We start from the raw sequence: 27,596 nt of genomic DNA on the forward strand, positions 1-27,596 counted from the left end.
AACTTGGGGCAAGAACAGGTTAAATTAAAGATGGACTTGGCTGGATTGAGACCCTGGGGCAGGATCTGTGGGTCCTCCATCACCACTTCCTTCCCTAACGAGAGCATCCTTTCCCCATAAGACAGGTAAGTGGAGTGTCGGTCCCCAGGCCACCTGGTGCCTCTAATCCCTAACATGTGATCTGTGGTCCTGTTCAAACAACCCGAACTCACCCATCCACAGACTGGGACGTCATTTCTTTGGAAAATAAACTTTGGTTCCGTTGTCAACACCCAGGAGAATAACCCCCTGAAGGGCATGGTGTGTCCCTCTCAATTTCAGCTGTCACCACTACTTGTTTCCGGGCTTTTCCAACACCCTTATCAGAAGCCCAGCGTCCTGGGTCCCTCTGCTTCCCGCCTGCCCTGGGAAATCACTAAGAAACTTTGGTCTCTACACACTTGGCTGTGATGAATCTTATTTCTAATTGAACTTTCATTGAGGTGATCGTAGATGCACATGCAGTCCAGTCGTAGGAACTAACAGGAAGGGGTCCCTCTTATGCTCCACCCATTTGCCCCCAGGGGTAACACCTTGCAGAGCTGTAGTAGGAAGCTTTACCACTTGTTTAGACAAGTGCCTTCTCTACCGCAGTCGAGACACAGAAGGTCCATCCGCAGGGTCCCTCCTGCTACCCTTTTCTAGCCACGACCCTTCCCCACCCCCACCCCCCACACTTCATCTCTACCCCCTGGCGACCCCTAATCTGTCCTCCATTTCTAAAATTTTGCCATTTCAAGAATATGATGAAAATGGAATCATACAGCATGTGACATTTTAAGTCTGTCGTTTTTCCACTCAGCATAAGTCTCTGAAGATCCACCCAAGGTTTTGCGTCTCTCAGTACTTCTTCCTTTTCATGGCTGAGTAGTATTCTGTGATGTGGACGTACCAGTCTGTTTAACCATTCAGCCGGTGAAGGACATCTGGATTGTTTTCAGTTTTGGACTATTACCAATAAAGTGGCTGTGAACCTTTGTGTACATATTTGTCATTTTTTAAGATAGCAAACTGGGTCTCGTGGAATTCAGACTTTCTGGAGCCATTGAGGCTGGAAGAATGCCGGAAACTATTGCCCTGAGATAATCTTTAAATCTTAAACCTGAAACCAAAAATATCCCCTGAAGTCTTCTTTAAACAAACAATGGTTTAGCTTAACTAGAAAAGAATGTCTGCCTGGAGCTTTGAACTCTTTCAAGATCTATCCATCTAGGAACAAACTGACAACAGCAACCTGAAAGGTTAGATAGGAAGCTTAAGGGGCCAAGAGTTTATGTTAATAGGGGAAGAAAATTCAGAAAAGGAGGGTTAGAATGGTTGCACAACTCAAAGAATGTAGTCATTGTCACTTAATTGTACATGTAGAAATTGTTGAATTGGTATATATTCTGCTTTGTATGTTCTCAACAACAAAAAATGTAAAAAATAATAAAATCGGAAAAAAAACAAAAAAACATAGGAGCTGCAGAGAGAGCCTCCCTTCAGGCCCTGCTCTGAGCAGCCCAGAGCTGGGGAGGGGGCCCTCCCAGTGGTGACCTTGGACCCCAGGATCGCAGCCACGGCCTCCATGTGATCATGTCCTGGAATCTGGGCAGCTCAAGGCTGGTCCCTGACAAAGGTGCCAGGCCCCAGTGAGAAGCTGAGAGAGCACAGAAGGCCCACTCTTAACAAACCAGAACCTCATGGCTGACCTGCAGCCTCAATGAGCAGATGAAGCTCCTTCCTGCTGGGGGATTTCAAGCCACCTGAAATTTTGGCTCTGGCCCAAAATCAACCCCTGCCCAAGGGAGAGCCATTTCTGGGCCTTTCTCTGTGTCCTGGGGCTTTTCAAAGGCTGCTGCAGGTGCAGCCCCAAGGCCCCTCATCCCCTCACATATCTCTGTGGTTTGTTCTCATCACAAGCTGGGGCTTCTCAGGGGATATCTGGGTTGTTTCTACCTGGCGTTCCCCAAGTCATGCTCGGCCAGGCCGCTGAGGCGGGGATGGGCCTGGCTGAGAGCCGATGCTCCCTGACCGAGCCCATCCTCAGGGGCCGATTAACCAGTAAGGAAGAGTTTACTTGTGTTTACTTACTAACCTGTAGTGCACATTTCACAAGGGTTTCACTACATCTTTGATCAGTAAGTAAGGACAAGAAAGCCCGTGTGTACTTTGCTTATTGGGTACTCTGGCACACCCACCAGGGAGGCATGTGGACCGAAGGTGGCAGCTGCAGGGGAAGGTGTGTTTGGGGAGGAGTCACGGGCCCATTCCTCCCTTTTCGGCCTGTGCCAGGCTCTGCGTGCTGGGAGGTGGTGCACCAAGGGGCCAGGGCCCTGTCCCAGGGAGGAGACCCCTGGCCTATGTGTGCTGGACACAAAGGGCGATCTTGGTGGAGATAAGGCTCCAAGGGACCCTGAAGGGTGATGTGGTGACATGCCAGGCGGGGCTACTTGGGTAGCAAGGGGACCTGGCTACCACATCTGGTGGGCCAGAGCCTGGTGCTTGACACCCAAGACCGTGTGGGGCCTTAATGGACTGCAGGGCAGGGTTGGGAGAGACTAACCAGGCAGTGGCACCCAGAAATGCCCCCAAGGGTGCCTCCTCTGAAGCTCTGCCGTGCACTGGGTGCCACTGGACAGTCACACCCACCGAGCAGGTCTGAAATGACAGGACCAGGAGTAGCAAGGAAAGGACAGCTTCTCAGCAGCTGATGGGTTTGGTAGAGTCCCCCAAAGTTCATGACCACCAGGAGCCTCAGAAAGTGACCTTGTTTGGAAACAGGGTATTTGCAGATGTCATTAGTTAAGATAAGCCCATACTGGAGAAGGTGGGTCCTGATCAAATATGACTGGCGTCCTTATAAGAGGAGAAGAGGACACGCAGAGACACAGAAGTCAGAGAGTGGAGTAACATGCCACAAGCCGAGGAGCACCAGAAGCTGGGAGAAACAAGGAAGGGTCCACTCATGGAGCCTCTAGAGGGAGTGCAGCCCTGCCCACCTCCCGGATTTGGACTAAAGGCTTTCAAAACTCTGAGACAATAAATTTCTGTTGTTCCAAGCCATTCCATAGGTGGTGCTTTGTTACAGTAGTCCTGTGTAACTTGTACATGTGGTAATGGCGGGCTTCACCAGATGAACTCCTGAGCTACCGCACCCCCCCTCCCCCGCCCAGTACCTGAAATCCTGTGATTCTCCCAGGACCACAGGGGCAGGGTAGACTGATGGTGACCTGCTGACGTTTGCGGTGGGGGAGAATCAAGAGCTGAAGAGAATGCTGTGCCCCTTAAATAAGGTCACCTGACATCCCAGAGAGCGTGTGGATGGGTGGAACCACAAGGCCCCCTAAGCTGAGAGCGCCTCAGGCTCCATGTTTCCCTGAGGCTTCCTGGTTTTCTCAAACGTAGGAGTGAGTGTCTGTGGTTGTAAGTTTATAGGTGTGTGTGTGTGCGCATGTATATGGTGAACAGAGTTGTGATGGCTCCCATGGAGTGTGGTGACATGGGGAGGGTGGCCAGTTGGAACCTAGATTCCTTCAGCGGAATTAGGAACATGATTTCTCTTGCATATCTGTGTTCAACCTGAGATGCTTACCTGTATGGCCTAATAATGGCACACAGAGTTGAAGGTGAACAAGAGGGTTGCAGATGAGCAAGGCCCAGGGCTCTGGGGAGACAGACGGGCAGGCAGACACATCCACAGTGCGTGATGAGCCCAAGGCTGAGCTGGGAGAGGACAGGGGCCTGGGGCCAGGGGAATTACAAAAAAAAAAATCCAAACCCACTACTGTCGATTCCGACTCACAGTGACCCTACAGAACAGAGTAGAACTGCCCCATAGTTTCCAAGGAGCACCTGGTGGATCTGAACTGCTGACCTTTTGGTTAGCAGCCCTAGTAGTTAACCACTACACCACCAGCGTTTCCAGGGGCCAGGGGAATAGGGGGTGGGAATTGCCAAGGTGAGCTCGTGGGGAAGCAGCTTGTGCAAGTGTTGGAGATGGAAGCCACCAGGTACTGCAGGCTGCAAACGGTTCCTTGTGGTGGACCACGTGGTGCACGCCCCTGAGGTGGCCTGCTGAGGTGGAGGGAAGGGTGTGGGCAGATTCACCAAGGCCAGAGCAGGGAGGTGCACTGCTGGAGGCAGCCAGAGGGAGGGGAGGACCCAGGCCTCTGTTCTTTCCTTGTTCAACCACTAATCTGCCAGGTAAACAAATGCCCTGCCGTTGCTGAGGCTGAAGGCTTATGCTAGGGGATCATGGGGTGCAGGTGTGTGGGGTGCGTCTTTGGGGAGCTGGTATCTAACAGGGTGAGGACAGAGCAAAGGGAGAACCGGGCATAGCCGGACCAGGCAGGAAGGAGATGTGGAGCAGGAGAGGTGTCCCAGGAGGGGGGTGCATAGGACCTGGGATGCCTCCTGGGGGTGATGGCTTCGTGAGAAGTGGGTGAGGAGTCCAAGGGGGAGGGGAGGATGATGTCAGCATGCCAGCCATGTGCCAGCTGAGGTCCTGGCGCTGGGATGTCCCTGGCCGCACATCTGGGGGCCAGATGGGGGATGAGTGCAGGGATGCGAAGGAGGGGAGCATTTGGGAGTCCAAGAGCCTCGTGGGTGTCCTCCACCCAGCACAATCTATGAGAAGTGACCAGGATTGGAAAGGTGGAGGCACAGACAGAAGGATGGTCATGTGGGAAGGAGTTTTGGGTACAAGGGTGCCTCAGGGAGCATTTGCTGATGGAGCCATCTCCCTCAGGAGGCAGAAGGGGAGGAGGGAGAAGAGGGAGGACCTTTCTTCTGGAGAGAGGGGAGTGGGCCGCAGAGGCAAAGGATCACCAGGGAAAAGCCTGTAGAGGGGAGTGCAGAGGGCAGCCCGGGAGAAGAAGGCACCCGCCCGCAAGCAGGAAGGGGTGGGGGAGGGGAACGGCCGAGGTCCTCGGGATGCCAGCGACTGTTCTGGGTGCTTCTGCCCCCATGCGGTCACTGCCAGGTGGACCCTTGGCTGCCACCCCAGGGCTGGCAGAAGATGGCGCTAAGCTGAGAGTGATCAGTGGTTCCACGCATGAGGCCTGACCCAGGCCCCCTAAGGCGGCTGCAGACAGGTGGTGGGCACAGGGAGGGCACGGGGCGACCACTAGGGGCAGTGGGCCTGGACCGGGGCCCCAGGTGCTGAAGTGGATGACACTGGGGAGGGCAGAAACTCAAGGAGAAGGAGGGATGGAGGTGGCGACTGAAGGGGGTGGTGGACGCAAGCCGGGTGCCGGGATGGGGGGCGCTTCGGGAGCCAGGGGCTAGGTCCGGACAGCCTCGTGCTTGGGGCACCGCGTGGCGCCGGGGGGTGCAGGGCTGCGGCCACACGCGGACAGCACGGCGGGAGGCGCGCCCGTTGCGGAGTGACCGCGGCTCCCAGCTAGAAGCTGCAGCTGCGCTGCTCGGAGGGCGGGCAGGGCGACGCACTTAGAGGCCGACGCAACGCACTTAGAGGTCGACGCAGAGGCCACGGGCGGGGCGCCGGGACGGGGGTGGGGCCTCCGCCGGCCGGAAGCGCGCGCGCCCCGCCCCTCGGACGCGCGTCCGCTGGCGCCGAGACAACAGTTGGACCCGAGCGGCGGGTCACGTGAGCGGAAGATGGCGGCCCCGGCAGGCAGCGGGGGCTCCGCGGTGTCGGTGCTGGCCCCAAACGGGCGGCGCCACACGGTGAAGGTGACGCCGAGCACCGTGCTGCTGCAGGTGCGCCGCGGGCCGGGGCGGACAGGTGGCCGGGCCGCGGGGCGCTGGGCGGAGGAAGCCGACTCCGGGCCAGCCCCTTGCGGTTGGCCCCGGAGGACCGCGGGGGCGGAGCCTCGAGCTTCGGGGGCGGAGCTTTTGGGCGGGGCTGCAATGTCCAATGGGCGGCCTCCTGGAGCTGCGGGCCCGCCCACTGCCGCCGCCTGGGGCTTCTGCGGAGGGTACTTTCGGGTCGTGCCGGGGGCGGTACCCTAGGGGTAGTGGGCTGGCGCCGGGCTGAGGGTGGTGGGAGGGCAGCATCTCTTGTCGTCCCCTCCAAGTACCCCGTTCTTGGCGAGCCCCAGCTTCCGAGGGCCCCAAGAAGAGTGCAGCCCCAGGCACCTGTCCCCATCTGAGGGCGACCATCTGGCGTCTGAGCCCCGTCTCCCCCCGCGGCTAGATGGATTGGCGTTTGTGCTTGGAAACGATTTTTGATGAGTCATTTTTGCACTTTTACCTAGATTAGATGAATTTAAAACTATTTATCTGTTTTCAAACAGTCTTGGGGGCGCAGTGGTTAAGAGATCGGCTGCTAACCAAAAGGTCGGCAGCTGGAATCCACCAGCTGCTCTTTCGAAATCCTATGGGGTCGTTCTAGTCTGTCCTGTAGGGTTGCTATGAGTCGGAACCTACTCGATGGCAGTAGGTTTGTCTGTCCCTGCTGTGTAGGGGACAGACACCCAATGACACAGTCTGAGGCCCACAGGCCAGGGTGGTGATGGGAGACGTGCGAGAGGTTGAAGAACACGTGTGTGAAAGCAGCTCAGGCAGGGGCTCCCCAGGGGCTGTGAAGGAGCCTGGCACACATTGAAGCTGGCTCAGATGTGGAAGGGGCGGGGGCATTGTGTGAGGCCAGGGCCCCAGCTACAAAGTTTGGGCTTTATTTTTTGTGCAGGGGTATTGTGGAGTTTGGAGAGGGGATTCCCGAGTGTGTGTCCTGGCAGAGCTGGGCGTGATTTCAGAGCCACAGTGAGGAAGGGGGTAGAGTGAACGGCCTCTGTGGGGGAGCAGCCAAGGGACTGTGAGTGGGCAGTCCCTCGGTGGCCTTGTACCGGGTTCTGTGCCTCACTGTCTTCTCCTCTCACTTTAGGTCCTGGAAGATACGTGCCGGCGACAGGACTTCAACCCCTGTGACTACGACCTGAAGTGAGTCTGTCCCACTGCTCAGCCACTGGGTCTAGGCGCTCAGCTGGGCTGCCTGGGCTCTCGGGAGAAACGTGGTTGTGGTGCCAGCTATTCTGTTAATCCTCTTTCTTTATCCTGTTTACTGAGCAGCTACTATGTGCTGGCATGATGCCAGGCCCAGGGAGCCAGTGGTAAAGGGGGGAGGCTTGACCTTGACCCTCCCAGAGGGTGTAGGGTACAGGGCACAGATGCAGAGCGTGCTCACACACAGACGGCGTTTACAGGTCACAGAGACCTGAGCCAGAGTGCTGCTATGGGTGTGTGAGTACATGTGTGAGTGAACGTATGTGTGTCTCCACGAGTCAAGTGTGAGCGTGTGTGAATGTATTTGAGTGAGCATGTCTGTATGTGTTTGTATGTGGACGTGTGAGTGTGTGTTTGATTGTACATGTTTGTATTTGAGTGAGTGTGAGGGTGTATGAGTGGGTATGTGTTTGTACGTAAGTCTGAGTGAGTGTGTGATTGTATATGTTTGTGCTTGGAACACGTTTGTGTGTGAGCATATATGCCTGTACTTGAAGTGTACATGTGTGATTGTATACGTTGAAATGTGTGGGTGGCTGTGAGAGATAGGGCTTTAGATTACCTTTTCTGAGGAGGGGGCATTTAGGCTGTGACTGAGCCCAGGGTTCCAGGACCAGAGAGGAGAGAGGCCTGTGTGGCTGGGCAGAGTGTGTGAAGGCTGTGGGGGGCCAGCAAGGAGTTTGGATTTTAGCCTGAATACTGTGTCTTAGTGCCTCTGTTTGCTTATGCTTCTGGGGGGCTGGGCAGAAAGCTAGCTGGTCATGCAGAAGGGGCCGTCAGCAGGCTGTCTGCCCCTGGAGTTACATGCAGTTTTCCAAAGAAAGGGGCCTTCCCCACTCTCACATTAATGGGATGGGGTTCACACCCATGTGTCGAGTTGCCCACTGTGAAGCCTCTGGGGACGGTTTCTAGGTGGAAGTGTCCAGGAGGCATCCCATTCTTCCTGCCTCCTGTCCCAAGCCCTAGAGCCTCCCTCAGCCAGGTTCGCCCCAGAGGATGCTGGAGTCTGGAACTGTGCCTGTATAGGGCCGAGTGTCTTCCCTGTGGTGGCTGTGACAGGGTATGCCATCCATTGGCGGGGTCCCCGTCAGAAACGTCTTGGTCAGGTCTCTTGCAACACTGATTTTTGTTGAGTCTTCCTTTCATCCACCAACTGTGGGATTTGTCTGGAAGATGCCACTGCTGTAGGGCAGGCCGTCGAGCGTGTGTGTGACACATCCTTGTCCCCTGCCCTTGGCTCTCTGTGGATCTGCTGTCCCCGTCTTGCTGCCATGGCAGCTTCCAGACTCACTTTTGTAGCCCATTTCTCAGTTCTTCCGAATCCCCTCGAAACCTGTTTGTGATTCAGGAAATCATGAATTGTTTCCAATAGTCTCTTGGCCTCCACGCTGTCAGCTGACCCGTTTGTATATATTTGGATTTCACACACATTCTCTCTGTCTCTTTGTAGTTTTTCCCTAAAGTTTTATTAAAAATGGAGTGCAGAGTTTGGCTTTTGTGTGGCATGAGCAAGTTTTCGTTTGTTCTTCCTGTGGTTCAGCCTGCTCACTATCTGTCTCCCTCAGAACTGAGACAACCCAGCAGCAGGTTTTCTCAGATGCCAGTGACCCCTGGGGTCGACAGCAGTAGGCCTTGTTCTTGTAGGGCTCGGGGCGGGGGGCGGGGCACAGCGTCAGGGGGGCCCTGGGGGTTGTGGGATCAAGAGGGGTGTGGAGCCGGGGGGCCCCGGAGGGGCTCAAAGTCAGAGGGGCCTGGGGTCAGGAGGTGTGAGGCCAGCCACTGGCCAGTCCCCTCTCTGCACGCTGTGAAGGGTCCATGGAGCGAGGCAGCACCTGGGTCTCCTTGTCCCGCCACCTCACTCTCCCTGCATATTTTTCAGGAGTGGGGTTGCTTCCTTGTTCATCATGGCCAAAGTGTGAGCTTAGCTGGACCTCAGGCACCTTCTCTTAGCCTGGCTCAGCCTGGGCATGGCCATGGTTGGCCCTTCTCATCAGAGCTTCTGGTTTACAAAGCAGGGCTAAGGGTGGCCAGTGGTGCAGGTCTGACCCCAGAGCCATCTCTCTTCACACCCCCAGTTGCTTCTGAGAAACCCCGTGCCCTTGGGCCCAGGGGCCTTTGAGTCCTTTGTTGGCGGGAGCCACGCTGGCCTTGTCGTCTGTGGCCAGGCCCTCTGTCCTTCTCAGTAAATGTGTGCAAGGTGGGGTGAGGAGATGGTGAGCTGCTCCAGAGCTAGAAAAATAGCAGAAATATCAGTTCAGTCCCTCAGCTCTGGTTGCTGTGAGTGCCAGGCCTGACCCTCAGGACTTTGGGCCAGGTTTTCCTCTGGAACCTCTGCTTCCTGATGCTTGTTTTTGAAGTTGTGGCCCCACCTTGGGGACAGCAGGAAGCTGGCGTGATGGGGAGGTGCTCGTTTTGGCTGGGGGCCAGCAGTGCAGGTGAGCATGGCAGCTGGGTCTGCTCTGGGATGCAGCTTTGGGCCCTGGAGATGGAGCATTGTTATTCCAGAACATTCGAGGCAGAGCCAGGCTTGGCCCCCTCGGTTGTTTTTTTCGAGTCTGGCCTGGGCCTGGGCCTGGGCAGGGTTCTGAGGCTGAGGCTTCTGTGTTGTCCTGTGCTGGGGCTGAGCTTCCCTTTCCTTCTGGATGACCTGCCTGGCCTGGAACTTGCATGTTGTCCCTGCAGGTCTCAGGTGGGAACTCCCTGTTGCTGCAGCCCTGGAGGACCAGAGTAGGGCCTGTGAGGCAGAAGCGAGTGCCCCCCACCTGGCACCATTCCCGGAGGGTTGTGCCAGCCTGGACGGGCAGTGCTAGGCATTGTGGGTGGCCGTGGCCAACGTGCTGTGGTCTGGTTTGCAGGTTTCAGAGGAGCGTGCTTGACCTTTCCCTCCAGTGGAGGTTCTCCAACCTGCCCAACAACGCCAAGCTCGAGATGGTGCCTGCCTCCCGTAGCCGAGAGGGCCCTGAGAACACGGTAGTTGGGCCTCCAGGGGTAGCAGCAGTGCCTGGTGGGGTGTTGGGGCTGTTTGGACCATGGTGGGGGTAGTTCATCAGGGTCAGTGGGTGGGACACTGTGCCCTGGGGTCATAAAGGCTGGAGCTGGCCGGCCTGAGTCAGCCCCAGGCTCGGTAACAAGCCGGGGTCTCGGTTGGTGTTGTCTCACTTGGCTCCATGCATGTCACAGGATGAGGCTGGTTTATGGAAGCTGAACGTTGGCAGACTGATACTGTGCGGAGTCCCTAGGTGGAGGTAGCAGTGAACATGCTCAGCAGCTAACTGAAAGGTTGGAGGTTTGACTCCACCCAGAGGTGCCTTGGAAGAGAGGCTTGGTCATCTACTTCTGAAAAATTAGCCAGTGAAAATTCTACAGAGCACAGCTGTACTCTGACATGCACACCTGCGCACCACCCACGTGCATACGTGCACATATGCACACACGTGCACAACTTTGTGCATGAGTACATAAGTGTAGACATGCACACAGGAGTATGTCCACATGTACACACAGATAGTGCACACACAGGTACACGCACATGCATACACATCCATAGTGCATATACACGCATACGTGCACACGTGTACACCTGTACCGTGTACCTGTGCATATGTGTACATGTGCACGTGTGCATAGTGCACACAACGCACCCGTGTACACACGTGTAGCGTGCGTACACGCGTGTGTACACCTGTGTTGTGTACATGTAGATGTACACACATGTACACATGCATGAACACATGAGTAGTGGACACGGGGACACGTGCATAGTGCGCGTACATGTATACGCACGCACATGTACATCTGTACGGTGCACATGCGTGTGGACGTATGAGTATGCGTTTACTCATATGTATACAGGGTACACGTGTCATGTACACGCACAAGTACGCGTATGCATAGCGAGCCCCCACATACACATATGTACACGTATGGTTTGCAGAGCGTGCAGAGTGGCACCTGCTTATCTCCGCAAGCCAGTCTCAGGGTGCTCATAAACTTCTGGGAGGCCTGGAGGGGCGGGTGGCCTCCCACCTGTGTCTGAGAACCGGACTGCCAACTTGGTGCGCCCCCGGACTCGGGCCTGCCTGCTGGCTTCCTTCCTGGTGACGTGCTTCCTGCTTGCCCCTGCAGGTTCGCATTGCACTGCACCTGGACGATGGCGCCCGGCTGCAGGACACCTTCTGTGCAGGCCGGACGCTCTGGGAGCTCCTCAGCCACTTCCCACGGACCAGGTGAGCAGTGGGCGCCTTCGACTGGACACTGCCTGATCAGGCCACTTAGAGCCAGATACTGAGCTCTGTGCTGGCCGAGCTGAGCCTTCTGGTGCTTTGCGGTTTTCCATGGAGGGGAGAGAGGTGGGGGACGCTGTCACCAGCTGCGCCTAGCAGCCCCCTTTCCCACGGAGGCTCCCAGGCACTTGGGATGTGCTCAGTTCTCCAGTGCAGACTCAGGTGGCCTCTGAGGAGCCCTCGAGCAGCAGGGGATCGAGGGCTGGTGCCCTCCCCCTACTTGCCTGTCCCTGGGAGGAGCTGGGTACTCTGGGGTCCTGGGGTGGAACAGCCCTGGCCACGCAGTGATCTCAGCCTGAAAACCCGTAGGGTGTAAAATGCACTTGTAATGAGAATCCTTTGTCTTTAAAGAAACCTCAGTGATGGTCCGTGTGTGTCCTCTCTGGTCGGGCATGAGTGGTGTAGGTGATCCTGAGTGGGTCGGAGGGGCAGCGCTTCTGCTTCTGGCGTTCTGTCGTGGGGTGAGCATCTCTGACCCCCGTGAAGTTGTCAGCTAGCAGATGGGGGGACTCCTGCTGTGTGGGCAAGTTCCTCGTGAGCAGCATGGTGCCATGACAGTGAGCAGGGCCCAGTACCCACTCCAGCTGCCCATAAGGGAGACGCAGCTTCCCTGGGCATGCACATGGCCCCAGCAAGCAGGCACCATGGGGGAAGATGAGCCTGCTTTGGGCTGGTGGGAACCCTCAGGCCACCTGGCCCTGCCCCAGTCGGCCGTCTAAGTGGCCTGCTTTTTCTGAGCAGACCGCCTGCTTGTGTCCTTTGAGCAGCATTCATACCGTCACCTGGCAGTGCTTTCTGTCTTTTGTGGCATGCTGGCTCGTGTCTCCATGCTGTCCTTTGCACAAGGAGCTGGGGCCAGTGCCTTGGGACTCACAAGCTGAGCCCCTGGCGGCCCCTCCCCAGCTCCGAGGAGCCTGGGCCCAGGTGCCAGGACCACCCCTCCTGCTCCCTCTGCCGTGCAGAGAGGCGCATCCATGGTGCTTGCTCTGAGGTGTTACGGGGCCTGATGGCTCTGATGCTTCTGGAGGCTACCTTCCGTGGTGTGTTCTTGATGGGAAGTGGCTAGGGGTGTCAGGTGGCACTTGTGGAGGGCTCGAGGGCAGGAGGGGCCAATGGAAGCTCTTTAGGAGCGACTAATGTCGTAAACCGTGTGAAAACATTCTTTAAAACTGGAGTGGAGAAGGACGACACGGCTCCTAAGTTTAGTGGTGACAGGAGGTGACCGGGCGAGCATGGTCAGGCCCAAGATCCTGAGAGCAGGGCCCCTGCCGCCACCGCGCCCCACACAGGGCTGGAGAACATCTGGGTGTCTGCATGCCGGTGCGCGTGTGTGCCTGTTCACGTGTGTGCTGGTGTGCGTGTGTGTGCACTTTAGGCTATAAATAGGATTGCTTTGAATAGCAATTTGTGCCCTGATCCTGTTTGCTTATGGGCATGTGGTGAGTACCTTGTAGAGCATTCTCAAAGTGTCATTTTTTTGGCTGGCTCGTCCCCCGTGTGGAGTGTGGCCTGATTCGTGATGAACACCAGGCAGTGGTGGTTTCTGCGTTGTTGTCATCAGGAGCAGAGCTCAAGTAGACCGTTTGGCAGGAGATCTTTCCAGGCCCACAGGAACTCCCTAGAATATGCCCCCAAGGAGAATTGCTGCCCCAAAGCAGCCTTACGGCCCCGACAGATCGAAGCTGTGTGTGTGGCTGGGCCCCCTGCACCACTTCCTCGGGTGGACGCAGCTGGGCTTTTCTATGGTGGTGGCTTGTCTGGGTGGGGTTGTGTGGTTGTGTGGATGACCCTGCCCTGGGCCCCAGCATTGGGAGCAGCATCGGACCCAGAACCACCACGTGGGCCCTGTGGCAATTCCAAATTTTCCTGTGACCACGTTGAAAAGGACAAAAGACAGGTGGGATTAACTTTAGTAGCAGGCTTACCTTAACTCGGCGTATCCCAGATGTCACTGTCTGAGTGTGCGGTCAGTACTAGAAGCTCTTGCTGATACGGTCTCTGACTTGCTGCTCGGAATCTTTGGGTCTGGTATGTTTCACCCCCATCTCTCGTCTACCTCTGGACTAGTCACAGGGCAAGCACACAGGAGCTGCTCTAGGCTGGTGCCGCCACTGGACAGCGCAGCTGCAGCGGGACTGACCACAGGATGGGGCTTGGGGCCACCTGGTTAGCACTTTGGTGTTTTCCCTGTAACCCGAGGGTCCCACCTTTCGAGTGCCAAAAGCTGCTCTGGTTTGAGGGGCTGGACCGGAAGGAAGCTTGTGCGTACCGGAGACACTTGGGGTGAGGATGCCGGTTCCCCCCTGGTTTGTCTCTCCAACACAGCCTGCCTGGTGTTGCTCTCTGTCCAAAGTCACCTTGGCCACTGAAGCCAACTCTGCCCCAGGGAGGACTTTCCTGCTGGCAGACGCTGGCTGTGTTGTGGACCCCACCCTATGGGCCCAGGTCTGGTGCTGCTCAGGATCCCCCTGCCCAAACCTCCTGCCCCTACCCCTGATGCCTAGCCCATCTCAGCATCCCTCATCTTGCTGGCCTGGGACCCTCGGTGGGCCAAGTGGGTGGCTGTGCTCCGAGGCAGCCATCAGGCCTGGGACAGGCGGAGGAGGAGGGATCGGGAACCCTACTGGTTTTAGTTTTTTGTTGTTGATTTTGCACGTATCGACTCAACAATTTCTACACATATGGTCCGACGACATTGATGACCTTTTTCGAGTTGTGCAGCCATTCTCGCTCTCCTTTTCTAAATTGTTCTTTTCCCACTTACAGACTCTTTCGATAAACTCAAGTCTATGTTTTGTTCAGTTTTCCTTAACTTTTACCTGGTTTTTATGTCTGGTTGTGTGGTAAAATGTGCATAACAAAATTTACCATTTTAACCAGGTTGGAACATGTAATTTGGTGGCATCAAGCACACTCATTGAATCCCTGGGTGGTGTACATGGGTAACGTGGGTCCCAGGGCACCCTGCTTCTGGTGGGAACCAGCCTATGGTCACTCAGGCTGGTGTGTATGATTGGCCTGGAACCTTCCAGGTAGCCAGAGGTGAGTGCTGAGTCCTCCTGCTTGGAGATCCTCTGGGTGCCCGCGCCTCCCTTGGCATGTCTGGGGAGGCCGTTTAGGAGTCCTGGCCCCAGGCTCCACCGCCTGGACCTCAGGCACCCTGCAGCCCCAGCACTGTATCCTCGTGGCCCCGGGATGAGGCCTTGTCTTAGCACTTGATGTTCCTTCTGTTGGTCTGTGTGGTTGGCTGGCGGTTCCAGTCCTGGTGTGATAGCTGCCAGGTTTTCCTTGGGACTCCCCATGTTTGCGCCGGCCATCTTGATCAGCACCAGTGATGGCACACACAGGCCTCAGAGGCCCGGAGGGCGGCCGCTGTGCCTGGACCCTGAGCTCTGGAGGGAGGAAGTGCATCTGAAGCCACACAGCAGCATGACTGCTTGGCTGGTCCTCAGGGTCAGGCCTAGTTGGTCCTTGCAGGGCCGGTGGCATCTAGTGGGCTCTGTGTGCCCCCTCTCCTGCACTTCCTGCTTGGAGAGCGGTGTTCTGTGGTCCTGGTGGGTCTCAGGTGCGGAGTCCTCAGGAGGGATTTGTGGGGAGGTGGGGTGGGGAGGAGAAAGCAGCACCATGGCGCTCACATGTGTGAGAGGTGGGGGAGGTGTCCTCAGCTGTCACTGCTGCCAAGGGTCTGGAAGTGGTTGCAGCCACCCTCCCCTTGTGTGCCCAGCTCACACATGACATGTTTAGAGCCCCCCAGCTGGCCCAGGGCCTCATCTGACTGCTTGCCGGCTGGCTGAGGAGCCACACTTCAAAGACGGTGAGTGTTTGATGTGCCGGTGGCTGGCCATTTGTGATTTATGTCATGCCTGGACATGATGTCCGGGGAGGGCTGGCCAGAGGAGGGGCCGTGGGGGGCATGGTGTACAGCTCCATGACCCAGGGCTCTTCCCAGCATGTCTGTTCACCTGCTGTCTCTTGTGTGGAAGAAAGTAGACTTTCTCTTCAGCCCTGGCTGGTCTGAGCGTCTTGTTTCCCAGAAGGCCCCCACCTCCTCTGAGGCTTCCTTAGCGCTTCCTGTTGGGGTTGGGCATGGATTCCTGGGGTACAGTCACAGGGGTCCGTTGGGCCAGTTCTTGTCTCCTGGAAGGAGGGCGGATGTGAGGACTCGCTGATGAGTGGATAACAGGAGAGTACCTTCAGGCTCTCGAGCACAGGGACAGTGTTTGGGGTGCATGCTGGGCCCTGAGTGCAGGGAGGGTGCTGGAGTACATCCCGGCCCCGAGCTCAGAGCGGGTATTTGGGGTACATGCCAGGACCTGAGCTCAGGATGGGTATTTGGGGTGCTTGCTGGGCCCCGAGCTCAGGGAGGATGTTTGGGGTGCATGCTGGGCTCCTAGGGTAGGGAGGGTGTCTAGGGTGTGTGCTGGGCCCCTAATGCAGGGAGGATTTTGGGGTGCACCCTGGGCCCAGAGTGCAGGGAGGAGGGTGCCAGTGTGAGTGGAATTCACACTCTCTGGGGAGCCAGGCAGTATAGTCCTTGGAGGGATGGTCTCATGATGCTGGAACCTTCTGGGAACAGGCTTCATTGCAGTAAAGTGGGGGAGGGGGTGTGTCTGTGTGGAGCCCCAGCCTCTTCTTTTGGGTCAGCCCCGGACACCAGTATCCTTCCAACCTGGGGTCTGTGCTGTTGGGTTCTCAGGGGCTTAGGTCGTTTGGCGCTGCTATTTTTTTAAGTTGTGGTGAAATACAAACAACATGCAGCTTAGCTCTGTGTTTAAGTGCACAGTTCAGTACATTCTCAGTGTTGTGCAACCATCGCCACTAATTCCAGAACGTTTTCATTTTACCCAAGAGGAACCTCGTGCCCGTTAGCAAACACTCATCAGTATCCCCAGCAAACCACACCCCCCACACCCTAGGCAACCCCTTTTGCCTTTATAGATTTACGTGTTATATTTTTTGGGGGGTAGGCGTTTCATACACAGGCAGTCCTCAGGTTAGGAACATCTGACTTACATGTAGCCTGTGGTTACAAACCAACTCCGTAAAGCTTACTGTGTTAGAAATTCAAGGTACGTGTAGCAGTTCTTAATAACAAACAGGCACTACTTTGCTGCACGAATTGAAACGTTACTGCTTTGTTATTACGTTAAAGACGTTGGAGCGTATCTGTGTCTTTTTTAGTTTGTTAATGCGTGGAAAGGTCAACTGCATACTGTACGCTAAGACAAGTGTTTGACCAAATGACATCGGATGTGAACTGTAGCTAACTATTCCCACTTACGTACAAATTCAACTTAAAGACAGACTGAGGAATGGACCTTATTCGTAATCCGGGGATTGCCTGTAAGTGGCTCATACAACATGTGGCTTTTTGTGTCTGGCTTTTTTCACTTAACATAGTGTCTCTGAGGGTTATCCGTGTCGCGGTATGTACAGCACCTCGTTCTTCTTTATAGCTGAGTGATATTCCACTGTATGGATGGGTTATGTTGTATTTGCCTGGCATCTGTTGATGGGCATCTTATGGCATGTATCAGCATTTCATTCGTTTTTATGGCTGAGTGATATACCATTAGGAAGCCCTGGTGGCGTAGTGGTTAAGTGCTACAGCTGCTAACCAAAAGGTCGTCAGTTCGCTTCTTGGATACTCTATGGGGCAGTTCTACTCTGTCCTGTAGGGTCGCTATGAGTCGGAATTGACTCGACGGCACTAGGTTCGGTTTTTCGGTTTGATATCCCATTGTGTGGATGGACCACGTTGTGTTTGTCCATCATCAGTTGATGGATGCTGTGATGGTTGAGGTTGTGTGTCAACTTGGCTGGGCCATGAATCTCAGTGGTTTGGCAGTTATGTAATGGTGTATTCATCCTGCATGATGTGATCTGATGTGATCAGCCAGTCAGTTGTAAGGGGAGTTTCTTGCGGGGTGTGGCCTGTATCCAATATATATATATGGATGATCTGGTAAAGCTCGCTTTGTCACTCTGGATTCTGCATCTGGCTTGTCATCATCTGACCTCCAGTTCTTGGAGCTTGAGCCAGCAGCCCACTGTCTTCCCTGCTGATCTTGGGTTCATCAGCCTCCTAAGCCTGGGAGCTAGCAGCCTGCTATCTGACCTGCCAATCTTGGGTTCATCAGCTCCTGCAGCTACGTGAGTCAGGAGGAGCATCCAGCCTGACACCTGACGCACAGCCTTGGGACTTGCCAGCCTCTACAACTGTGTGAGCCATTTCGTTGAGATAAATTTTTGTATATATGCAGTCCTGGTGGTCTTTTTTTCTATGGGAATATGTATGGTTAACTGGTTTTGCTTCTCTAGAGAAGGCAGCCTACAACAGGTGTCTTCAGGTCCGTATCAGCACTTCCTTCCTTTGTACGGCTATGTGGTGTTCAACTGGAAGGAGTATAGCCAGAATGCTCCTTGGAAGTGAGGATGACAAGACTTCATCACGCTTAACTTGGGGCATGTTATCAGGAGGGACCAGTTTCTGGAGAAAGACATCATGCTTGGTAAAGTGGAGGGTCAGCAAAAAGGAGAAAGACCTTCAACAAGATGGATTGACACAGTGGCTGCAACAATGGGCTCAAACAGCAATGATTGTGAGAATGGTGCAGGACTGGGCAGTGTTTTGTTCTGTTGTATGTGGGCTCGCTGTCAGTTGAAGCCGACTCGATGGCACCTAATAGTAACAACAACTGTGTTCAACTGTGTGGATGGACCGCGTTGTGTGTGTCCATCTTTGGCTAATGGGCGCTTCCTGAGCTCATGTTGATTCTGTCTCAAGTCACAGTTCACTGGCCTGGAGCCATTGCTGGTTGTCCTGATGCTTCTGGCGCCCTTGCCCTGCAGCTTTGCCTTTGTGTTGCTCATTTCTATGGGGTCTGCCTTTGGCTGTGGCATTTAGTTCTGGAAGGACTCTTGCTGCTTTCACCAGGGTGTGAGCTCGGATCAGGGCTGTGGCCAGTGCCTGTCTGAGCCTGAAGCTCAGGGAACACTCATCCCATGGCAGCCGCTCCCACCCAGTGAGCACCTGCCGTGAGCTTCCTGTTGTGTGCTTGTGACTCCCAGCTGGGCCAGGTTCGGGCCCTCCCTTACCAGTGCCTCCTGGGACCCGCTCTTGCTCTTCAGGGTCTGACTGATGAGGGGGCATGGGATGGCCCAGAGACACAGCGGCTGAGCCAGTGTGGACACAATGCTGGTGACTGCTTTACAAACAGGGCTGTTCCTGCTATGTCCTGTCCTGGGGCCCCCGTGACTTCAGGGCAGGGGGGTGATCGGGGTTGGGCTTGGAGCCCCTGAACTTGCTGCATCCCCCAGGGTGGACCCAGGAGCTTTGGGACAGCACCCTCCTTGGGCAGGTCATAGGTGAAAGCTCTTGTGGCAGGTCCGGGACTGTTACCTTGCTGAGCTCAGCCCCCGACAGCAGCTCCTGTGGTGGCCAGAGCCACCGTGGCTGTCTGTTCTGGGGCTGCGTCCTGGCTCTGCCCCTTCATGGCCGCTCTGAGGGCCTCACCTCTCCCCCTAGTGGTGCCAGACTCAGGCGGGGACCCCTGGGTCCATTGGTTCCTGCCCCTGCAGTGGTTGTGGGGTCACAGGGGTGGCCCTGGGTGGGCTCTCCCAGGGGGCAGGGTGGCAGGGGCTGCAGTTTCCTGCACGGAACCAGCGGTCAGTGTGATGTTCCTTGTCTCTCCTTCCAGGGAGTGCTTGGAGCAGCTGGGCGAGGTGACCCCTGTCTGCGTGTACATGAGGGATGAGGTAGGTGAGCGCCTGCCCGGCCCCCTACCCACCTCCTTCCACCCTGGAAAACCTACTCTCCCCAGACCTGCCTTGCAGCGGTGGCTGGGGGCTTGGCTCCTGAAAGCACGGTGTGTTTCATGGAAAAAAACGCCCAAGCCGCCCCACTGGAGCGCCGCACCCCAACCTCCCTCAACGCCCTGTTTGTTTTCTCAGCTCCTCTCAAAGCCCGAGAGTCACAAAAGTGGTTTCATTTTAACAAATATTTGCTTTGCTCTGTGTTTTGATCTTTTTCAAAACTGAGAGTGGTGTGGGGCGGGCACAGCCCTGGCACCAAGGCCCTGCCGTCCGCACCCAGCCCTCGCCCGGTGCCCCGGCCTCACAGTGGCCTTTTGTTTTGTCCCTGGCAGGGTACCCCTCTCCAACCAGGGTGGCCGCCATCACTAGGGGATCCAGTGGACCCTGGTATGGACGGGACCATCCCGTTTGCCCACAGCTTGACATCCCCAACCAGGGCCCCAGACAGACCTGCGTGTCCTCTGGAACTGTGAAGGCGGGGGCTGCTGAGTTGGGAGTAGGCATGGCTGTTGGGCTCTCGGCCTTGGGGTAAATGGGGACGCCCAGTTACCCTTTCCTATGGAGGACCCAGGGAAGCCTACTGTGCTGCCCAGCCAGCCCGCAGAGGCACGTCCCCTCCTCAAGGGCAGCCCTTCTGTGTCCCCATCCCCTGTCCTCAGAGGGCTGGAATGAGCTGATTAGAACCAACCAGAGGGGGCAGAGTGGGGTCCTGAGGATGCTCCCTAGGAGATGGGGGTGACAAGGGCCTAGTGGGACACGTAAACCATGGGGAGGGGCCCTGTAAGGCAGGTGAACATTATGACCTGAGGCCTTGGGAAAGGGGTGCTGTGCAGCCTGCGGTGCCTGGTGGGGAGGAGGGTGCTCCACTGTGTGCTGGGCTTGGAGTAAGGTGGGCTGGCCTGGGGGGTCCTTGGGAGTTGAAGAGAGCGGGCACAGGCCTTGCCGGGTCAGGGTTATCTGTGTGCACTGGGGGCCACCAAGGGCTCCAGGTGGGAGGAGGGGGCACCCCATCTTCGAGGTCCTCACAGGCTCGAACTCCAGGTCTGACAGTTGGGAGGGCGTTTAACAAGGAAAAGCTGAAAAGCGCTTGCAGGTTATGTGGTTTTCCCGGGGCTAGTCCCTCAGGCTGACTGGCTTGGGGCTCCCATGAGTCCTAGGGTCCTAGTGTGAGGTCCATCTATCCCAGGGTCACCTGTCCTGGGGCCCACCTGTTCCAGGCACCACCTGTTGTGCCTTGGGCACACTTGTCCCGAGCTCCCCTGTCCCAGGCTCACCTGTCCTGGGCCCTACCTGTCCCGAGCTCACTTGCCCTGGGGCCCACCTGTCCTGTCTTGACCTCCCACAGGTGACTGGCCCGGCTGCCTTGCAGAGGACGACATTGCAGTCCTTGGGCCTCACTGGAGGCAGTGCCATCATCAGGTCAGGAGAAGGAAGTGCAGCTTCCGGGCCCTGGAACTGATTCTGAAAGTTTTTTTTTGTAAAAAATGTGTCTCAAAGAAAAGGGAAAAGGGTTCAGAGTAAAAAAAGACTCACTTCTCACAGCAGCCCCCACACCAGCCCGTTCATCAAAGGCTGATGCCCTCTGGGCCCTCCTGTAGGTGGCCTCATGTGGGATTTGTGGGGGTGGGCGTGGCGGGCTCGAGGGAGCTGGTGTGATGCGGGCAGGTACCCGTGGGCCGCACAGGGCTGGGGTGCAGCTGTGCAGCCCTCAGATACCCCTTTGGGGTCCTTCTCTCTCCTGGCATAGATGAAGTTGGTGGGGAGGCAATGGCTGTGCAGGCCGTCTAAGAGGCCGTTGGTTTGGTTGTCACTAGTAGGTGTGGTGGGGCTCCACACTGGGATGAGGCCTACACACCCAGCGCCTTTGCTTTCTGGGCCTCCTCCCACAGGTTTGTTGTGAAGCCAAGTAGCTCAGCCAGCAGACCAGAGTCCGCAGGCGCCAGGAGCAAAACTCCAGGAAGCCCAGTACCGTCCACCTCCACTGACCAGGCTGCCGGCCACCCTGTGCTTCCCCTGGACATTGGGGGGCTCAGCGGAGGTGATCTGAGCCGCCCAGAGGATGCAGGCCCGTCCAGGATTGGCCACACGGATGGCCAGGGCCCAAAGCCAGCGGACAGTCAGGCACAGCCGGACACGAAAGTGCCCTTGCCAACCCCTTTTGTTCCCTTCTCTGGCGAGGGCCAGCGTCTGGGTGGCCCTTCTGGGTCTGCACACTCCCTGATGTCACCATCCACCAAATCAGCCAAGTCCGTTTCTAGCCCTGGAGGCCCTTCTGAACCAAAGAAGTCGAAGCCTGGCCTGGAGTCCCCGCAGGAACCCAAGCCGGTAAGGGGATGTTGGGGCCTTGAGGGGCTGGGATCCCCTGGATGGTTCTAGGAAGGCTCTTTCCTAACCATGGGCAGCAGCCTTTGTGGCAGCTACAAGTGACCTCAGGCCTGGTCAGCCCGGTGCTGGGACAGGCCCTGGATGCTTTTTACTGTTAGGGTGATGTCTTTTTTGTTCAAATTAGCTATAGCAAGGTGCCCGTTTAAAATGTGTGGTTTGATGGGTTCTCACAAACACACAGACCCAGGTAACCAGCATCAGTCAAGATGTTGCTGTTCCTGTACTAACCTCCCCTCCCCCCCAGTTAGCATGTGGGTTTTGAGCCCTTTTTGTTCCTGGTGGTGACTGGGGCAGCTGCCTCTCCATCCTTTTGCTTGGTCTGGTGGTCTTGCTGTGGCTGCTTCAGGTGTTGCTTGTCCCCCGCTGAGTGTGTGACCTCGAGCCAGCCCCTACTGCCCAAGAGGTGTGGGGGCTGTGGGGTGATTTTAACGTCACCCTGATGGAGCAGGAGGCAGGAGGTAAATATGCTCATTGTTGGGAGACCTTTCATGAGCTCTCAGATGCTAAGTGGGTGAGACATTGGCTCCTCTGTGGGGCCTTGCTCTGGGGAAGTTCTCTGGCTGTGGTGAGCTGGCTGGGAGGAGAGTGCAGCTGTCACTGGGCCGGGTGACAGGCCAGCGGCCGGTCCATGGGGCCCTGTGTCCAGGCCCTGGAATAACAGTGCAGGCTTGCTGCGTCCCCATTAGTCGATTCCCCTGGGGTGAGGTGTGCTGCACACGGCTCCGCTTGTGGCTGGGTGGCACGGAGCTCTAACGCCAGCCCCATGCCTTCCGTAGTGTGGGCCCCCGCCCCATCCAGGCTCTGCTGCTGCGTGCTCTCCTGCCCGTGGTCAGGCCCACCCCACCATTCCACTTTTCTGATCACATACTGATGGGTGGGGGGTGTCGCCAACAGCCTGGGGATGGCACAGAGGGCGAGCTCCCCCCTGGTGCCTACCACAGGCAGCAAATGCAGGAGGCCTCTCTATGGCTTTGTGGCTCTCGGGGTCACACAAGTGCTACTTCCGCCCATGACCCCTTCCCCCTCTGTACCCTTCCCCTGCATCCCCTCTCCCCTGCTGACCCCTGCATCCCTTCTCGCCTGGTGACCCCCTGCCCCTCGTGTCTCCCTGCCCCCCCACACTCCCCCCTCCCCTGGCACCTCCCTCCCCCAGCATCTCCCCTTCCGGGGTATCCCCCCCCAGCATCCCGCCTCCCTTGGCGTCCCCCCTCCCCCACATCCCCCCTCTTCTGGTGGCCCCCCTCCACTGGCACCCCCCCCGCCACGTCTCCCCTGCTGTCTGATTTGCACTCTTAGCTGGCTCTCTGTGGCCTCCAGCTCCTGAGGGCTGTCTCCTGTCCTCTGTGGACCTGGTAGCCGCAGTCGTGAGGAGCTCTGGAGGGGAGATGTGGCCGGGGCCTTGTAGGCTGCCTTTTCCTGCAGGGCGATGCCTGGGGTGTCTCTGGGGCTTTTCCAGTTGGGCTTCAGTGAGTCACACAGCAAAGTTTCCGTGGGCCCCTGGGGAAGCTGTGGTGTGGGCTGGGCGGCCTTGCCAGCAAGGCATCTCCACGGGGCTCGGCCACATGCCACGCTCCCACGGCTACCTCATGTGACAGCCCCTTCAGAAATGCCCCCAGAGCCTCATCTCTCTGTCATGAATAAAGTCGTCTTTACGGACTTTTCCAGAATGTCCCTGAACATCCCTGACCCCTCGCCCTCCTTGGGCTTCGTGCCGTAGAGGGCTGCAGGTCTTCCTTCCTGATCCAGCCAAACAGGGCTCTGCTTCTGGTGCGCAGCAGGGAGGGTATCCACGGGGAGCACACATTCACGGTAACCGCTGGTGCAGCAGCCTGGCACCCTGGGTCTGGTGCCTGAAGAAAGAGATGGTTGAAGCGAGCCTTCTGCCCCAAGTCATGGATACCAGCGAAGGCTGCGGCCTGGTCTGTCCCGCAGCCGTGCGGTCTGGCACTGCTCCGGCTCTCCATGGTGCTGCCCTTTGGCTCAGCGTCACTTTGACCCATCTGTACTTACACTCAGTACCAACTTGAGATATTACTCTGTTGTGAAGGAAATCCTCTCTCAAGAGCTGCTGCTTCCCATGGTGCGGAGCCTCTAGTGGAGGCCTCAGGAAGTGCCCTGAGCCACTGTTGGGAGGTTGCTGGTGGGCCCTCACTGTGCGGCTGGCTGGTACTGCCATCCACATGTCTCTCAGCAGCCAGTGTGGCTCCTGTGCTGACCCCCATGAGGTCAGACTCCAGGGAGGGGGCAGGTCTGAGGGAAGTGATGCCCAGAGCAGCAGAGGTGGTCAGAGGCTCAGGTGAGTTCTGGGTTGAGAGCACCCTGTGGCTGTGGGTTTTTTCTATGGGTTTTTGTATTTCCGTAAGTGATATTGTACGTAGCACCCCTCCCCACTTTTTTCCCTGCTCATCACCATGTTTGTAAGACCCATTCTTTACCTGTCTGTTCCCCTGGCTCGTCACATTTTCTCTTGAGTGGGAGCCTCCACTGTGCTCCTCCTTCCGCCAGTGAGGGGCCCTTGGCTGCTGGGGCTCCCGCTATCCCACACAGCGCCATCGGGAGTGTTCCAAGGTGTCCCCCGCTCTGGGCTGTGGTGTGTGTGGGGGAGCTTTGTTAGACCACTGGGTGTGTGATTCTTCCCCTGTGCTCACCCCTTCCCCCGCAGCCTGGCGGTACCTTTGCCTGTGCTCACTCTCCGACTTCTAACTCGTGCCAGCGTAGGTGTGTGTGATTGCCTTTTGTACTGATTACAAATTACGTTTGTGTTTCTCGGGTTACTAATGAGATAGAGCACCTCTTAGTAGATCTGTCAGCCACTTGGCTGAGTTGTCTCCAAGTTACTGGCTCACGTTTCCTTTGCCCAGTCTGCTTTTTGTTAACTTGTGAGAGCACCTCATGTATTCCAGCAGTTACGGGCTCCTCGGTGTAAACCGTTGTGATGTTGGCGACGCGTCCCCACCAAGCAGAGGTCCTTGATGCTGGATGGTCAGACCCATCATGATTTTGTTCCTCTAGTTCGTGCTTTGGAGTCTTAAAAAGTCCTTGTTACCCCAAGGTCACAAAGATATTTCCTGGCATTTTCTTCTGTTAGCTCTGGGATTCAGTCTTTTTTTCAACGGTCCACATTCCTCCTGGGGGTCACCTTGGTAGATGAAGTGAGATAGGGATCAGTTTATTTTTCTCTACATGCTGAACCAGTTTGCTGTGAAAAGCTTTTATCGAGTTAAGAAAGCTGTTTTCTAGTCCTTTTTGAGAATTTTAGCGTAAGTAGGTTCGAGCTTCATGAGGTGCCTTTTCCGTGTCGGTTGAGACAGTTGTGGCTTCAGTCATGAGTGTGGCAGGTTTTGTCCTGGGCTTCCCCATCAGCCGTCTGTGTTCCAGGGGTCAGTCCTGCTTGACTGTGGCGCACTTCTGTTTTTGTTGTTGTTAGTCCCGGTGAGCCTTATCTCAGGTGTTTGCGTCTGTGTTCCAAAAGTAAAACGACTGCGTGTCACTTTCACCCACTTGTGGACTCAGGACTGGCTGGCATCATATGTGATCTGGGTGCCTGCCGCCTTTTCTGTAGAAGAAAGAGGATTGTTCCGGGAGGCTATTGTCACTGCTGCTCCAGACCTTGTACCTATGCCTGGCTCGTGGTGGGAGTATGTGCGGACCAGCCAAGGAGGCACACGCATGCTGTCGTGGTGTGCCCTGTATTACCTGGGCCGTGTGGCGCTGCAGGTGCTACGTCTTCTCCTCTGGGGACACTCGTGGGGTCCCAGCCCTTTCTGCTCTGTGGTTTTCTGCCCCTGTGGAGCCATCAGCACTGGCTCAGACCCTCGCCTACATCCACCCTGCAGTGCCCTTGAGAGAGCCCGGCGTGAAGACGTGTGATGACCTGTGAAGAGATGTGAAGGTGTGTTAGGGTGGGTCCTGCACAGCCTGCAGATCCGCAAGCATTTGTGACTTCTCTAATAAACCTTACGAGCTTCGTTTGGTGGCTCCCGAACCTCACCCACGGCCATGTAGGTGATGTTTCCAGGGTGCAGACAGCCCGCTTTCTCGAGTATGCGTCAGTACGGGCCTGGTGCTGGCTTTACCCTTTGTGGCAGCACCAGCTTTGTGGTGCCTTCATGGGAGGGTCCTCCATGGAGCCCCTGCCCACTGAGGGGCTGGACGGATGGATGTGTGTCCTTGTGGCTGCCCACAGTATTTACTGTGTCGGTGGCCGTGGCACTGCTAGGGGTGGTGCTCTGGGCTCTTTGTGGGTCTACTTTGCCCTCTGCTGGGACCCCCAGCCTGGCCTATGCCCAGCGCACACTGGCCGCCCCAGCCATGTCTGTGAGGGACGTGCAGGGTCCATGGGAGCCGAGGAGGACCTGGGCTGCAAGGGCAGCACTGAAATCCTCACTGCAAGGCTCCAGGTTCTCTCTGCACTGGGCTGGGCTGGGTCAAGCTGCTGCTGCACAGGGTGCGGTTCCAAGGTGGGCAGCTGCCTGAGTTCACTTGGAGCCCCCTCCTGACCATCCCCCCACTGGCCCTTCTGCCAGCCGCTCCTCTTGCCCACCTGCTGTCCCCCCTCTAGCCAGCTGGATTTTGGGCAGTCTTGGGTTCCAGCATCCCAGGGGCAATGTTCCCATCCCCAGGCCTGTCCTCAAGCTGAGTGTGTCCTCAGGCCTTAGGGATCTGGGCTTTGCTCTCCCTGCTTCTTCCCCTGTGTCTGCCTGTGGACGGGTCTGGCTTGGGTTTTTGGGGTGTGCAGTGTGGAAAAGAGGTGAAGACGCGCTAGCCTGAGGGTAGGGACGAACACTCTGCCAAGCGGGCGTCCAGCCCCCGTATCACTGTCCTTCTCCGAGTCAGGTTATTTCCTGACTCGTATTTTGCTGGGTTCTGGGTTTTAAAAACTCTCAGTTTTTCTTGTCTCTGCGCTCTGCCTGTGCTGGTCCCCTTTCAGGCTTCGAGGTATTGGGTGGTCACCACTGAGCTGGCAGAGGCCTTGGCATTGACACCCAGCCCTGGTCTACTCGAAGCCCTGGCCTGGCCCTTGAAGATGCCCGCACCTCCGTTGGCGGTGGAGCCTGCAGCTGAGAGGCCTGCCCCACCCGGCCCTGCCCCACCCTGTCCCGTCTCGTCCCAGTCAGTCCTTTCCCTTGCCACAGAGGCCACGGCCGCTCTGGCATCGCAGTGTACACCGGGCCTGGCCCCAACTCCTGGCTCCTCTTCCAGGGCCCCTGTGTCTGCCCCTCAGGGCAGGGCTGTTCCTCCTCTGGCTCTACCCTCTAGGCCGGCCCAAAGCCCACCGCCCGACCTGGCCAGGACCAGCTCCCCACTGTAGCTGGGGATTTGCTGGTAGCTCCCAGGGGCTTACCCTCACCCAGCGGGTGGCTGCTGTCCCAGGCCTTGAGGGCGGGAGCGGCCAGGGCAGGGAGGGCCCCCCGCCCCGCTATGCCACCGGCAGTGTGTGCTTCTGCCCATGCCTTTGATCAGGCCGTGCGGCTGATTGATTACGGAGCGTGCCTGCCGCCACTGCACCCATCACTACCAGCCACACCCGGAGGGCGGCCGGCCACACGCCATCTGCTTTGTGTCCCTTTCAGGGGAGGAAACAAAACAAAGCATTTTGGGGGAACTTCAAAGGTGCACTTTAGTAATCAGGACAAGTTTCCAGGTTCCCTATTAACGTCCTGTGTGTGGTTTGGACTTCAATAGGTCGGAAGGCAGCGGGGGCGAGCAGGCAGGCTCGCAGGCCGGGATGGTTTGCAGCCCGGCGGCTTTGCCTTTGATGTCGGGACGGTAATTATTAGAAGGTCGTTTGACTGTGATCAGAGCCGGGTGGGGGGCTGAGCCGGTGGCACCCCCTGGCCTGTCCTTTGAAGTTCCTGTCTCCCTGCCCCCCGCCCTCCTCCGTGGCCTGGCAACTGCATGTGAGCCGCTCATGGGTCAAAGGTGGGTGTCCTGCATTGCTCTCGAGATGGGGTCCTCGGGTACTTCTTTGGCACGGTGCACCCCAGGCTCATGGGCAGGGCTCAGCCTTAGCCCCACCGCCCTCCACTTGCCAGGGCTAAACATCAGGGCGTGGAAGAAACAGCGTGTGTGCCAAGAGTGGGCGGCCTGAGTATGCAGTGGGGGGCAGGGAATGCCACGGGGCAT

General features: G+C 57.0%; 1 protein-coding gene across 9 annotated transcripts in view; it reads left to right on the forward strand.

Annotated features, from left to right (window-relative positions):
* The first annotated feature begins 5,095 nt into the window (after positions 1-5,095).
* Positions 5,096-27,596, forward strand: part of ASPSCR1 (ASPSCR1 tether for SLC2A4, UBX domain containing) — a 34,058-nt gene continuing 11,557 nt past the window's right edge. For 2 of the 9 annotated variants that reach the window (XM_049859810.1, XM_049859817.1), the window contains exons 1-7: positions 6,023-6,747; positions 6,869-6,924; positions 9,843-9,957; positions 11,113-11,213; positions 18,971-19,028; positions 20,431-20,504; positions 20,975-21,410. In XM_049859810.1, coding sequence (XP_049715767.1) covers positions 6,601-6,747; positions 6,869-6,924; positions 9,843-9,957; positions 11,113-11,213; positions 18,971-19,028; positions 20,431-20,504; positions 20,975-21,410 — 987 coding nt within the window. In that variant the 5' untranslated portion in view covers positions 6,023-6,600. Of the gene's footprint in view, positions 5,115-5,584; positions 5,743-5,922; positions 5,961-6,022; positions 6,748-6,868; positions 6,925-9,842; positions 9,958-11,112; positions 11,214-18,970; positions 19,029-20,430; positions 20,505-20,974; positions 21,411-27,596 lie in introns of those variants that run through there. The other 7 variants (XM_049859811.1, XM_049859815.1, XM_049859819.1 and 4 more) reach the window with 6 other exon arrangements.

This window comes from Elephas maximus, chromosome 19, assembly GCF_024166365.1.
Source record: "Elephas maximus indicus isolate mEleMax1 chromosome 19, mEleMax1 primary haplotype, whole genome shotgun sequence".
NCBI classification, from domain to species: Eukaryota; Metazoa; Chordata; class Mammalia; order Proboscidea; family Elephantidae; genus Elephas; species Elephas maximus.